This window comes from Erinaceus europaeus, chromosome 1 (assembly GCF_950295315.1).
Source record: "Erinaceus europaeus chromosome 1, mEriEur2.1, whole genome shotgun sequence".
NCBI lineage: Eukaryota > Metazoa > Chordata > Mammalia > Eulipotyphla > Erinaceidae > Erinaceus > Erinaceus europaeus.
The window spans coordinates 119,386,738-119,402,225 of record NC_080162.1 but is presented as its reverse complement, the minus strand read 5'-3'; the positions used below and the strand labels follow the sequence as shown (position 1 = coordinate 119,402,225).

Sequence of the window (15,488 nt, the reverse complement as noted above, 5' to 3'; positions counted from 1 at the left end):
TTGTAGGCCTCAGAAGCCCAGATTTAACCCCCAGCATATCCTTATACCAAAGTTGACTAGTGTACTTACCGTTCTCTTTCTTCTTCTCCTTTATCCCTTCCCCATTCTCTCTTTCATAATAAGTGGATTTAAAATTTCTTTTTGAAGATTCAAATATATGCTATATTCTGCCACACTACAAATGCCTTTATCTTATCTATTGGGTTGTTGGAAAATTCAAACTATTGGGTTGTTGGAAAATTCAAAACCACAAAATGGAGCATGACTTTTCCTATAACCCCAAAGTATTAAGACCCTCATCTATTGTCTTCTATACCTTGTGGGTCTTATTACCTAAACCATTCCTTTTATTTCTGGTTACTTTAGACATGTTATTTGAAATCTGACTTTGGTTCATTGTTCCTAGCGTGGCTGTAATTAGTGACATATTGCTAGTAGTTTGAACACTGACTTATCAGTTTTTCCTATGGTAGCTATGTGGATGATATCCTTGTACACAAAGTAGAACTTTTTTCCTATAGATTAGTATTTTTACCAGTTAATAGGAGAGTTTATTTAGGTTATGTTCTTCAAATATTTTTGTATCATACATTTTAGCTACTGCTCCTGTTTGTGGTATATTTTACTATACTAATGTGCTTGTTATTTGTGTAGTTAAATGTAAATTGTCAGCAAATTTCAGGAAATTATTTTAATGTTAGCGATTGAGTAGCCTCAGGTTCATTACAGAAATACTTCCTTATCTTAAGGTTGAAGCTAAGTCAGGTTATCATACTCTGGTTTGTCATGCCCTTAATGTGTTAGCATGTGTGGTGGTTCTTCAGTAATATACTTTGAGTCATGTATACATGAGCTCTGTTTTAAGTTTGGAGAGACAGCTAAAAAAAAGTAAATATGGACTCTGGCTTGTATAGTGAGTGGTACAAATAAAATGCTCATGGTAGGGTTTGAAAGCTTTGACAGAAAATGGTCTTTCTGGACAAAGGTTTCCTGTCACATTGTAATTATAAAAACACTGCTCATTATGTTAGGCCCATCTCTAATCTAATAAACTGAAATTGATTTTTTGAGATCTACCTAAAAGGAATGTTTTTTGATTAGTTCATTTTAATTCATTTTGACATAGTTTGAACTCTAACTTATGTTAGAGTTCTGAGGCAGTCAGAGAAGGGCCCACAACATTCTACTACAGTGATGTGCTCTGCTACAATTCACTTAATATCTGGTGGGGGTTTTTTGTTTGTTTTTGTTTTCAAAACAGAAAGACCTGTGGCAATAATACTGCTGAATTCAGTCCTCTTGTTACTGTGTTACTTTTTCCTGTTCCATCATGAGAGAAAGCAGTTTGATAACATAGAAGCCATTAAGTTCAGGACTAAAGATAGCTGATGTAGTTTCAAAGGAGGTATTTCAGATGTATTCCAACAAAAAACCAAGTGCTGTAGGTGGTGGAATATTGTGTGGGAGGATACTTGTTAAATACATTTGCTCTATTATTCATCAGACTTTATGCAGATAGTTTTCTTCTGTTTGCATCAGCAGCAGCATTTGGAGAAGTGCTCACCACCTCAGAGTAGAAGCATGACCTTTGTTACTACTAGATGCTGCTGTGTATTGGATGTCATACCAATACCCAGCTTGTTTCACTGATGTCTTGTCACATGTGCTTCTGATTATAGGTTTATATATAAACCTTAATATTATCATCAGCCCTTCCGTGTGTGTCTTCTTCTATTTCCTTTTCTTTTCTCTTCCTCCTCCTCCTTTCCTTTTTTTCTTGGTTAACTTTATAGGTTACTCCCAGGCACTCTTGTAACATATTTTGAATAGTCAATAATTGTGGTGCAAAATTCTAAATTTCTAAGTGTATAAAAATGCCTCTTTTTCACTGCTGGTTCTAGCAACTGCTACTATTGTGTATCTTTTCAAAATTATACTGTTCATATAGGCATATATGGACTTCTGACTAAGCTGACTTTCAGACAGATAGGATGAAAGAAAGAAAAATACCATGGTACTGAAGATCCCTCCAGTTTGTTGGGGCCAGGCCTGACCCTGTGTCACAAGCATGGCAAATCAGGTACCCTCCTAGGTGAACTGTCTTTCTGGTGCATCTCCCCTTCCCCCTTATACTTTATTCCCAATCCAAGACCTCCAGCACTTCCTCTGCTAAGCTGTGAAGTCTGTAGGTATTCAGGTATTAATTGTAGGTATTTGTATTGTACAGAGTCCTGCTGTGTAGACATGGTTGATATGTGTCCTTAACCTAGAGTTTTAAAAACTTGTTCTAGCAGAAAAATAAACTAGAAGCTGAATTCTGACACTAAATTAGAATTTTTTCTTTTGAATAGTTATTTTATAAAATTGTATCACTGAGGAAAGTCTATTTTGTTTATTTTAGTCCCTCCTCTTGAAGGTTTTGTAATGAATCGTGTGCAAGGTGATTATTTTGAAACTCTACTCTACAAGATATTTGTTTCAATAGATGAGCACACTAATGTTGCAGAGGTAAGTGTGCCAGTGTCTGATGAATGAATTTAAATTCAAAACAAGTATGTGTAAAGTGGGTAAAACTATTGAATGATTTGTTAAATGTTATCCAAATCTATACATGGGCAAATTATAGATTGTTAGTATATCTAAGTTATTTTTTTAAAGTACTTTCTACATGTGTATGCTACATTTTTATTTAATAATTTGTAAATAATCTTTTATATGACTAAAGAAATGTAAATTATTGATTGATCTAGGAATTTTCTTCTTTTGAAGGAGACAAAATAAGAGAATAAGAACTCTTAAATTTTTATACTCACTCCCTGGACTTGTACCCCTCTAGGAATCTCAGAGGGCTGGGAGACAGCATAATGGTTATACAAGTGACCTTCAAGCCTGAAGCTCTTACATCACAGGTTTAGTCACTAGTACTACCATAAACCAGAGCTAAGTAGTGCTCTGTTGTCTCTCTCCCTCTGTCTCCTGCTCTCTCTTTATCTATGTCATTCCACCTGTATCTCTCCCACCTCCCTCTCATTAAATGAACAAAATATTAAAAGAAAAAGAAATCTCAGATGAGGCCAGGTAGTGCCACACCCAGTTGAGTGCAAACATTATGTGCAAGGACATGGGTTCAAGCCCCTGTTCCTCACCAGTAGAGGGGACTCTTCAGTAGTGGTAAAGCAGGTCTGCAGGTGTCTTTTTATCTCTCTCTCTCTCTCTTCCCCTTCTCTCCTCTCTCAGTTTCTCTCCTATCAAATAAAATCGAAAGAAATAGAAGGGAAAAAAAGGCTTTTGGGAGCAGTGGATTCATAGTGCTAGGACCAAAGCACTAGTGGTAACACTGGTGGCAATTAAAATTTAAAAAAAGAAGAATCTTAGGGATTTGGAAAGAAGGAAAGATTTTTGTAATTTATTCACAATGTAAAGTTGTGCTAAATATGGACAATTTGTTAAAGCTCTGCAATATAATGATAAGTCTAAGAATAAAAATAACAGAGTTTTATTTTCCAGCTGGCAAATGTACTTGAGATAGACTTGTCTTTGGTTAAGGTAAGTGGTTTCTATACTTTTTTTTTCATTAAGTATATAAATAGTGAGTGGATTTTATTATATTTTATTATTGATCGTTTAGTGAAAAAGGGAGTAAAATTGTTAAGCTGTCAGAATTTTCACAGAATAAAATATACTTAAAGAGAAGTAAAGTAAGCACTCACATTTCTAGGAGAAAGATTAGTTTCTGGTGATAAAGGTGATTATAGTAACTATTTCTGCTTCTTTGAGTATAGGTCTGTATAAGAAAGGATCTGGCTCAGAGTTCAAAGCACTTCTTTTCTTACATAAGTGGAGACTTGACTTTCTAGTTATGGGTGAAAATGTTTGAGTAGCTCTGGAAGTACAATTTTTGATACTGCTTTATAGAGTCTTTCTAATTTATTTACTTATTTTTGTTGTCATTAGACCTTAGCTGCTATGAGTCAGTTTTTTTCAGATAAAAACAAACAGATGAAGAGGGAAAGAGAAGATGGCACCAAAGGTTCCCTATTACAGTGGGGGCCAGGCCTAGACCTGGGTTGCATATAGGACAAAGCAAGTGCACTATGTAGATGAACTGTTTTCCCCAACTCTAATTTATTGTTTTAAAGCTCATTTCTGTTCCTTTCAGAATGCTGTTTCAATGTATTGCCGATTGGGCTTTGCCCATAAGAAGGGACAAGTAATAAATTTGGATCAACTTCATTCATCGTGGAGGAATGTTCCATCTGTAAACAGATTAAAGTAACTCACTCAGTTTGAAATATTAAGAGTTGGGGGCTGGGCGGTAGCGCTGCGGGTTAAGCGCACATGGCGCAAAGCGCAAGGATCTGCGTAAGGATCCCAGTTCGAGCTCCCAGCTCCCCACCTGCAGGGGGTCACTTCACAAGTGGTGAAGCAAGTCTGTAGGTCTCCCTCTGTCTTCCCCTCCTCTCTCTATTTCTTTCTGTCCTGTCTTAGAATAGTAACAACAAGAACAATAACAAGAAGGGCAACAAAATAGTAAAAATGGTCTCCAGGAGCAGTGGATTCAAAGTGCAGGAATTGAGCCCCAGCGATAAACCTAGAGTCAAAAGAAAAAAAGAAAGGAAGAAAGAAATATTAAGAGTTTCCCTTTGGGGAGAAAAAAGTCAGTTTTGTATTCACCAGTTGAGGTGAAGCCTATGTGTTACTGGTTTTAATCCTCTCTGTATGGTATTTATTTTTTAGAATCTGCTATAAGCTAAGCATCTCCTTAGGGAAAAAAAAAAGCATATACAATATTTCTCTGTAATTTTTTTTTTTTTTTAAAGTTCTTGAACTCCCTGAAGCCTGTTGATAGGTTGTGACTTAAGAGCTCTTTCTGCATTTGTGCATGGTGTTTATGGACAACTCAGTTTTGAATGTGAATGAAAGACTGCATTTAGATGGATGTTTGTAATTTAAATGTTGACTTGTAGCTAGTTTCAAATAAGGTAATTTACAGTATATTCTTTAAAAAGTGAAATGTTTCTTTATTTATAGGAGTACCTTAGATCCACAGAAGATGCTGTTGTCATGGGATGGTGGGGAAAGTAGGAGTCCTGTACAAGAAGTGTCATCGGCTACTGACACTGATACAAATAGTCAAGAAGACCCAGGTTAGCAGTGACTTAGTGTAACTTAGAGTCTGTGATGCGGCTTGTGTCCACACACACGTGCAGTTAAATCCCCAGATAGCATTATATTACAGTTTTGAGTCTAGATTTCATTCAGTCTTATTCTATATTCAGTATGTAGACCTTGAATACTTACATATACTGGGCACTGTGCTAGGTCTTAGGGATACAAAATGTGGAGAATCTGGTCACCATCCTTCTAAGCACTATGTCTGGGGCTTGGTTGGGGTGGAAGAAGGCAGTGTAAACACAGACAGCAATGATGGGAGAAGTGCTTTGGTGCTCATGGAATTACAGAGGAAGAGGTCCCTTGTTGCCAGAGAGGCTTAGGAAGCCTCCATGGAAAAGGTCATGTTTGGGGTAAGAATGGATATAAGAGCTTGTCAGCTGGCAGTGAGGGAAGGCCACAGTATACTGTTGAAATAGGATAGGAGCACTGAGTTCTCTGAGGTAGCTCTGTTACCTGAGTGAGGTGGTATGTCTGACAAGTTTAGACTAGTCAGTTTTATTCATCTAACATGTTTTAGTATTGGCTTGCAAGTGATTTTCTATTAAGTAAATGCTTTTAAATTTTTCTGAATTTTCTCTATTGCAAAAAGGTATTTTTGCTATAGATAGGTACTAGCATTGTTATGACCTTTTATGACCATAATATTGCTAATATTTAATGATGTATATTCTATTTATTAAATAAAGAAGCACTTTATGATTTCAAATGATAAAGAATAGTGCGATTTCTTGATATCAAGTTCTGTGTTTTTCAGCCGACACAGCCAGCATCAGCAGTTTGAGTCTGTCTACAGGCCATACAAAGCGTATCGCATTCCTTTTTGACTCCACTCTTACTGCCTTTTTAATGATGGGGAATCTGTCACCAGTAAGTCTGTTATGAATTGTGAAATATGAGAATGTTTAAACATGAACCTGGTTAACCTAATGATTAAATTTAAAGTAATACAATGAGCTTCATATCTTTAGAGGAATGTAGTATGTTTTAATTGGGAGCTACTTTATAACTTAAAGAATTAATTCCTCACCTCATCTACCCTTAAGCTTAAATACAGTGGAAGTGTAGTATAAATAGCAGGTGCTATATTTTACATAAAAAGAGAAAACTAGAGTTTTAATAATGCACTTATATAAAGTATTATGGTGCTGTCTACAGCCTTGGGGGAATTGCAGTGGCTTGCAGTGGGGAGACTGAAGGTTCAGAACTCTGGTGGTGGGAATGGTGTGGATTTAAACCCCAGTTGACATGTAATTTTGTAAAATAAAAGTAAAAAGTAATAAAGCTATGCGATTAAAAAATAAAGTATTATGGTGCAACTTAATAATATTTTGCTTTTGTTATTGTAGAATTTGAAAAGTCATGCTGTAACAATGTTTGAAGTTGGCAAACTCTCAGATGAATCTCTGGACAGCTTTCTTATAGAATTGGAAAAGGTAAATTTAGATGACCTATTATGAGATGTCAGAGCACTTGGAGCCCTTTCTAGCTTAGGAACATAATAAGCTTTTCTGTTGATTCTGTAGGTTTAGGACACAGTCTGGCTCATTCTTGCCTCACTCTCTGCTTAGTACTATGACAATCTTGTGGGCATACTGAATGGACAAAGGGATTGTGTGGTTTTTAACTGTTAGTATAATTTGATATCATGAAGAAATGCGGTGCTAAATCTACATGTATTTTTTTAATTTGAGTTTTTCTAGATTGACTACCCCTTTTCCCCAGTATAGCTCTAAGATCTTATAAGCAGTTTTAAATTTTTTTCCCTTATATCTTTGAAATACTTTCTCTGAATATCAGATTTATGTCAAACGTTATGGTACCTTTATAGTTGTCTTAAGGACTTTAACCACTTTTTTCTTTTAACCCACCTACCTTAGTGGTGTCAGGACCTTACAAGTGTGCTGTTCCATTGCTCACAGGTGGAATTTTTATTTCAGATATAAAAGAGCCAGTATAGCATCACTCTAATATCTGCAGAGTTTACCCTGACACCCTGGTGTCCCTATGTGGTGTTGGGACTCAAACCCAGACCCTTGTATGGGTGAACTATTCCTAGGTACCTCTTAGCCTCTTTTTTCCTCATAAGTGCGGTCCTAGATTTATTCCTTCCTTCCTTCCTTCTTTCCTTCCTTCCTTCCTTCCTTCCTTTCTTTCTTTCTTTCTTTCTTTCTTTCTTTCTTTCTTTCTTTCTTTCTTTCTTTCAGATTTAAAAAAATTTTGTTATTATCTTGATTTATTTGATAGAGACAGCCAAAAATGTAGTGGGAAGGGGGAGATAGAGAAGGAGAGAGACAGAGAGACATATGCAATACTGCTTCACCACTCGCAAAGCTTTTCCCCTGCAGGTGAGGACTGGGGGCTTGAACCCAGGTCCTTCCACATTGTAACATGTGTACTCAACCAGGTGTGCCACCACCAGGTCCCCAGTCCTAGTTTTCTGTAGCTCTAATTTGAGATGTATTTTGGTGCTTTCATTACCTGGATATTTTAGCCTAATTTTTGTTCTTTATACAAATAGTTTGTGTGCCTGATGCTCTTTGATAAATGATCTTGGTGCGTTGCTACACTTTAGTAACAGACCCAGTATACAAAATGTGCTCTTCAGACAATTTTTGAGATTTTTATTCTCTTTATTGTAATAGACTAAGTATTTCATTATTCTTTTCCATGGGTTTTTACTTATTTCAGATAATTGATCTCTTACTTACAACTTCATATGTCCATTCTCCCATTATTTCTTTTTACTGCTAATTTAATTTCTTAACATGTATTATCTTTTGCCAGTAAATATTTTATTAGGACCTGTCTCATTTCAAATTCTGCTTTCCTTAATTTTTATTTTTTGTAGGTATAGCAGATTAGAAGACCACTTTTGCCCTTTTATTCATTCACATATCTATATTCTCTTTTAACAGATATTCCTTAGAAAAAAATTTTAGTCTTTAGTTTTTAAGAATGATTACACTGAAATTTGTTCTCCTTGATAGTAAAATTCAATAACGTACCTAAAAAGATACATTTTCTGAGACGAGAGACTAGCAGTACTGCTCTAGCATACCTGGGGCTGAGAGGTTGCATCTGGGGCCTCATGCAAATCCTGTGTTCTACCCACAGAGCAGCCTCCCTAGCTACTGAAATTAATTTAAAAAATTTTTTTTTTAATTTTATTTATTTTATTTTATTTATTCATTCCTTTTTGTTGCCCTTGTTGTTTTATTGTTGTAGTTATTATTGATGTCATTGTTGTGGGATAGGACAGAGAGAAATGGAGAGAGGAGGGGAAGACAGAGAGGGGGAGAGAAAGACAGACACCTGCAGACCTGCTTCACCGCCTGTGAAGGGACCTGCCTGCAGGTGGGGAGCCGGGGGCTCGAACCAGGATCCTGATGCCGGTCCTTGAGCTTACCGCCACCTGCGCTTAACCCGCTGCGCTACAGCCCGACTCCCCTGAAATTAATTTTTATTCATGCATTTAAAGATTTATTTATCTAAGCATGAGAGAGACAGACAGATCTACCTACCAGAACTCTGCTCAGCTTTGACTTGTGGTGGTTCCAGTGATTGAGTCTGGGACTGTTTGGGCCTCAGGCACACACATCTGGTGTGCAGATACTTTATACCTCTCTAGTCCTGAAATTAATTTTTGAAAATGGTTTCTCAGCTAATTTTTTAGAGAGCCCCAGTCTTTATTACATTTTATTGATTGTTCTTGCTAATCTAATGCAAATGTAATTAGCTTTTTTCTCCTGGTAAACCTGTCTTTCCATTTTCTGTGTTTTTTCTGAGATGCGCTTTTTAAAATATCCTATAGGTAACTATCTCAGTGTTATAGGACACGCATTACAGTAGGAGCCTACTGAAGGCTGGGCTTTGTCCTCTAGCCAACCTCCCAGATAGATGATCACATATAGAGGAGACCTTGTGAATTGTCGTTGATAGATTTAAGTTGTACACTCACCAATAGTGAGTAGCTATACTGAATCACACTTCAGCTCTGATAAACTTATAAGCAGGGTGATTTGAATTACAGGCACAATTGGTGACTATGGATAAAGTGCTTCCCTGAATTAAAAGGGGGGCAGGGAGTTGTTTCAGCAATAGAATACAGGTCTTACATGCATGAGGCGCTAGGTTCCATATGCCAAACTTAAGCAGTTCTGGTCTTTCTCATAAAAATGAATAGATGAAACTAGTCTCCACCTCATTAGTTGAAGCTCAATTGCTGTGGTATCTTCATCTTTCTCCCTCGGTACTTCTCTATCTGAAAAAGTCATCTTCAGACCAGTGGAAGCCCTGATGATAACAAAAAAGAAAAATATTCAAAAAAAGGAAAAATACAGATCTTGGACTTTCTAAGCACCTTGTTTGAATCAACTGTGGACCATACCTTCTATAACAGTTGCAATTTAGCATTATCTGGCAGCTGAAATGTTAGTTTCACTTCCTGTATTAGTTTCTGTCATCCTCTAAAATGAAGGAAAATAGAAACTGAGAGTGAGGATAATGTTTTATTATTGCCTGGGCATTACTTATTTATTTTTTATTTACTGATTTTGAGTAATGTCTTAGTATCTCCACTTTATGATTAAATATGAATGAGTGGCCCAAGAATGGCATTCATTGCACACTTTACTTTCTCTTGGTTTAGGTTCAGAGCACTGGTGAAGGAGAAGCACAGAGATATTTTGATCATGCGCTTACTCTGAGAAACACAATACTGTTTCTGCGTCATAATAAAGACCTAGTTGCGCAAACTCTACAGCCAGACCAGCCCAATTATGGTATGATAAATATACTTGATTTTGAAGACATGGTCCTTTGGAACTTCTTTCTAAGAAATTAAACAGGTTATGCTCACTTATTTAATCATCTCTTAATACATTTTGTACAAAGAACTCTTGAATTTGTAATTAGAGGTTTATTTTGTGAATTTACTTGCGGACTGTTTCTTATTAGTTTCTCCCTTTTCTCATGTACCACTGAGTAGGACTAGACATACTCAATAACTAGTGACTTTTGCAGCCATGACATTGTTTAGTTAGGCTTTAGCAGAGTTACAAGTGGCTACATGCTGGAACTTTATGCTTTTTTCCTGAGATTACTCATAAATAATTCTTAGAACTAAGTATACTAAATTATGAAGTGCACAAATATAAGCACTTATTGATAAGCATTTGGTTACAATAATTATTTCTTGATTGTCAAATAGTAGATCCTGTGATTTAACATTAAATAGCACAGTCTGGAAAATGTCTTTGGATATTAAAATTTTGGAATTTGGGCGACTTTTTAGTGACTTCCAGAGACAAAGAACTGGAATATTTTAAATACTTTGTTATTGCTCTCTTGAAATATATATTGTCCTCTCCCCTATCATACAATCTAAGAATGTTTGAAAGCACCAGTGATCAGCTAAGTGTAACTCATTTTGGTGAGAAAGGAATTGAAATTTTTCTTTGCTAAATCTCCTACTCATTTGATCTTTATCTAGTTAGAACTTCATGTTTCTTCATTTTTTCCCCCATTGCTCTGTCCTTTCTATTATTTTTTTTTCCCTGAACACTGACCTTTTTATTAACTTACTCATAAATAACGTGATACTTAGTAGTTTGGACTAGACTCTGCTTCACACCTTAAATATCCTATGTATGCTCAAGTAAGTTAAATGATTAAAAACTATTCTATATGGAAATAGTTAAGTATCATTGTAACCATTAACATAGGTTTAATTATTGACTTTTTGGGATCCAGCTGTAGCTTTAATAGCTTAGAATAACTGATGTGGCTCCAAGCTCGCGTTCTAATCAACTGCTCCCCAGATACTTAGCAGCTTCGTCCTTTCATTCAGTTTTTCTTAACTACCTGTCCTCATCAGAACCACAGTGATTATTTCTCAGTTTGTCTCTTGTTAGCAGATAACTTTTTAAGACTTTGTAAACTTCTGGTGTTCTTTCTTTCTATTTCAGTAGTCCTTTCACTTCTTGAAATTATTCTTGATTGCAAATTCTCCTTGATAAGATTTTTATCTGACATTTCCCCACTCGACTGGTTCATAGTTTCTCTGTTCTCCCTTTCTCCTCTCCCCCACCCACCTCCCCATCTCTTCTTCCTCTTTCCATTCTTTTCTTTCCTCCCCCCAGCTAGTTTTTTTTTATTTGTGATTAATAATAGTTTACAAGATTGTACAATTACAGGGCATATTTTCATATCACACTCACCACCAAAGTTCTGTGCTCATTCTTTGGTTTCTTTTAATATACTTTTACTTATTTATTTTTTTTGCCTTAACCTGAGACTTCAGTACTCTAGGCTGACTTTTCAGGTAGAAAGAGACAGAAGCAGAGAGGGAGAAACATCCACCATAACACTAAAGTTTTCCCCAGAGCAGGAACCAGACTTTAAGCTAGGTTGTGTGCAAGGCGAACCAGGCATTTTTCCAAGTAAGCTATCTTGCCAACCTATGGCTTTATTCTTAAAAGTAAACCCATTTGTACTTAATCAAACATGAACTTTACTAAGCTAATCTGAATAGAATATTTTTCTTCCCTTAAGCCACCTGTGAATCTTTTTTCATTTTAAACTTCTATTTGAGAATACTTTTAATCTGTAGAAAAATTATGAGTAGAAATAGTATACTTAAAACCTAGAGTTTAGGAGTAATTTGTATAGCATAGCTTTTCTCCCTGAAATTATCTAGCCCATGTATATTTCTTAAGAGTAGGGTATTCTCATCTATCAATTTAAGAGGACTTAATATTGATAAGGCAATTTGCCATTGCATTCCCTGTCTTTATGAACAAAGTGTTTTGCTGAAGGGACTAGTTCCTCGCTTCCCTTGTGTTATAATCCTGAAGTGAGTCTTCATTCCTAAGAGCCTATCTCTTTTACTAATGAGTGATGTAGATGGCTATGATGCTAGCACACGTTTGTGCTCAGTGCTTCTAGGCCCTTTCACTGGGTTATTTTTATAATAGGGGACACACATTCTCTCTCTCTGTGTGTGTCTCTCTCTCTTATGTATATTTATTTATTTATTTATTTTTAAAGAAAGGATTAATTAACAAAACCATAGGGTAGGAGAGGTACAACTCCACACAATTCCCACCACCCAATCTCCATATCCCACCCCCTCCCCTGATAGCTTTCCCATTCTCCATCCCTCTGGGAGTATGGACCCAGGGTCATTGTGGGTTGCAGAAGGTAGAAGGTCTGGCTTCTGTAATTGCTTCCCCGCTGAACATGGGTGTTGACTGGTCAGTTCATACTCCCAGTCTGCCTCTCTCTTTCCCTAGTAGGGTGGGTCTCTGGTGAAGCTGAGCTCCAGGACACATTGGTGGGGTCTTCAATCCAGGGAAGCCTGGCCAGCATCCTGATGGCATCTGGAACCTGGTGATTGAAAAAAGAGTTAACATATGAAGCCAAACAAATTGTTGAGCAATCATGGACCCAAAGCTTGGAATAGTGGAGAGGAAGTGTTAGGGAGGTACTCACTGCAAACTCTAGTGTACTTCTGCTTTCAGGTATATATTTTGCACTAGTTTATAGATACGTGTGAAGATATGCTCTCTCTCATGTATATTTATATTCATTCTTGCTTGAACATGAGTTGGGCTAACTTGACCTTCTAAGTTTCTTCCAACTTTAGTTCTTTTTGGACAGAAAAAAAAAAATGTATCCTAAATAATAGGAACTCATCCCTCTCCCTCTCCCTCTCTCCCTCTTTCTCCTCTCTCTCCCTTTTTATTGTTGCTGAGGCTTCAGGCCACTATGGACCTTCCTTATAAGATAGACAGACAAACAGACCAATTGATTGGTCATACCACTGAAGCTTTATCCAGTTTGGTAGGGGCCAGACTTGAACCAGGGTGAACATGAGTGACATCAGATATACTATTCAGGAGAGTTTTTTTGAATAAGAATGGGAACCCCTAAAATTAGTTATAGCTGTATAAATTCATGTTGCATAGACAAGTAGACCACATATTTCTAAATGAGGAACTCTTGCCAGTATGCTTAATTTGTAACTTGACTGTTAAGGCTTTTTTCCTCCCCTGCACTGGGGCCTCACATGTATGATTCCATTGCTTGGGCTGACTTTTTCCACTCTTTGTACTTCAGATATTTATAGAGAGACAGAGAGAAGGAAAAGTACCACATAGCACGAGCATCCCTGGTGATTCCATGTACCCGGGTTTGAGCCTGGACCTCATACATGGTAAGGTGAATCTTCTACTAGCTGGGCTATCTCACAGTCCGAGCTGGGAAGGTTTCTGTAAAGATTGGAACTTGGAGGGAGGAAGGAACAGCTTTCCTTTAGCACTTAGATTTTCATGAAACAATATTGCCATCAAGTGGTTGGAGGTGGGGAAGAGTTAAGATAAAGCAGACACATTTTTTAAAAGTGAAAAGTAGCCCAAGGAAATGCTAGTAGATAGTTATCTTTCTACACCAGAGAATAAAAACTTGTAGCTTTAATAGTCTCCTAGGGAAAATTTTGATATATTTTGCTATATATATTAAGCCATTAATATTTCATCTTGGCTTTTTTTTTTTTTACACACACTTTCATTCTGTGTATGATTTATTATATTTCAGGTTTTCCACTGGATCTTTTACGCTGTGAAAGCCTTCTTGGTTTGGACCCTGCAACTTGCAGCAGAGTTCTAAACAAAAATTACACACTTCTTGTTTCCATGGCTCCTCTTACCAATGAAATCCGGCCTGTCAGTAGCTGTACCCCTCAGGTAAGACCCACTTAGAAGCTCACTGGTACTGCTTTTCACTTACTCTTCCTCACAGTGGCCAAAGGAGAAGTTTAGCTACATCTATTATATTAATTTTCATAGACTTCATATCTGTTCTCACTGACTTAGAAAGAAAGCAGTTTTCAAAGTTCCTGCTTAATTTGTGAGATAACGCCTAGTACATTTTATTTGTCTCGTCTAGTGATTTGTGACACATAAAACTAAAATTTCCTTATGCATGTCATCTTTTGAAGAGATTATCTTTGGGTGATTAGGAAAAATTAACTCTTTTTTAAGTAGAACTATAATACTAAATAGTCTTAAATGATTATTCTTGGAAGCCAGAATTCTAGTTCTCTTTGCACTTCACTTGTAAAATCACATCTGGTCCTCTACTAACAAAACCAAACCAAACAACAACAAAACAGCTATACAGGATGCAAGGCCTGTCCCATTTTCAAATATTGGATATATATTGTGTGTGTGTGTATATATATATATATATATATGGATATTAATGGATATATTATTTTTACTATTAATCTCGCCTAGTTTCCTTTATATGAACTTAATGATGTAAAAGAAAGAAAGGAATTCTTGTAGAAGATTAGATTTTGTATATCCTAGCTTACTAGGAAACACAACTAACTACCTCCTCCTGTTATGTTCTCTATATAGTAATTTTTTGTGTGCCTCACTACATAGACACATTTGCTCCTATTCCTTGTTTATTTGTTAGCACGCAAGAAGGAGAAGGAGAGAATTGGATTAATACACTAGCACGTTTAATGCCAGGGATCAAACTTGGGACCTCATACTTTCTAGTTCAAAGTTCTTGCCATTGTCCCAAGCCACACTTCTCCTATTCTGTAACATACTTTTTTTTGGCGTAGTAGGAATCCATGAACTATCTAAATGAAGGATAAGATGGATAGAAGGTTGGATAAGCCCATTGTGAAAAGTTGCATGTAATCAGTGAGAATGATAGCTAACACTTTGATATAGAGTTTATTGTGTCAAATACTGTTGTAAATCTTTTTAAACAACCGTGCATTCTTACGATGTAAACATTTTGTTGCCATATTACAGAGTAGCAAGTTGAGGCACAGAGAGGTTAAACAACCTAAAGCTGATGTGGCTGAGGGGATGAAATCAGGATTCAGACAGATCTTGACAGTCTACTCCAGAGTCTACTCTCAAGTGCAGCGATGAGTTGTGGTTTTTTTTTGAAATTCCAGTGTACAATGGTGTTTTACTTTTCTGAGCATTTAAGATGTATTTGAGCCAGTAGTCACTTCTAAGACTACACTTCAGCACTTGTGAAATTTAGCTTCATTTTAAAAAAAATGTTAGTAACAATATTGATTTGCAAAATTATGAGATAACAGGTGTAATTTCACACTTTTCCCACCACCAGAGTTCTGTAACCCATTTCCTCCATTGGAAACTGCATTAGTTCTCCCAAAGTCACAAATATGGAATATGGGTTGACTGTTACTTCTTTTTTTTTTTTTAATTTAAGAAAGGAGACATTAACAAAACCATAGACTAAGAGGGATACAGTTCCAC

General features: G+C 36.5%; 1 protein-coding gene across 4 annotated transcripts in view; it reads left to right on the top strand.

Annotated features, from left to right (window-relative positions):
* Positions 1 to 15,488, top strand: part of FAM91A1 (family with sequence similarity 91 member A1) — a 52,759-nt gene that overhangs the window by 15,100 nt on the left and 22,171 nt on the right. For all 4 annotated transcript variants that reach the window (XR_009550864.1, XM_060195410.1, XM_060195406.1 and 1 more), the window contains 8 exons: positions 2,402 to 2,508; positions 3,508 to 3,546; positions 4,160 to 4,272; positions 5,032 to 5,147; positions 5,930 to 6,042; positions 6,522 to 6,608; positions 9,824 to 9,956; positions 13,771 to 13,919. Coding sequence is in view for 3 of the 4 variants with exons in the window: in XM_060195410.1 (XP_060051393.1) it covers positions 2,402 to 2,508; positions 3,508 to 3,546; positions 4,160 to 4,272; positions 5,032 to 5,147; positions 5,930 to 6,042; positions 6,522 to 6,608; positions 9,824 to 9,956; positions 13,771 to 13,919 (857 nt within the window). In the remaining variant the exon portion in view is untranslated. The remainder of the gene's footprint in view (positions 1 to 2,401; positions 2,509 to 3,507; positions 3,547 to 4,159; positions 4,273 to 5,031; positions 5,148 to 5,929; positions 6,043 to 6,521; positions 6,609 to 9,823; positions 9,957 to 13,770; positions 13,920 to 15,488) is intronic.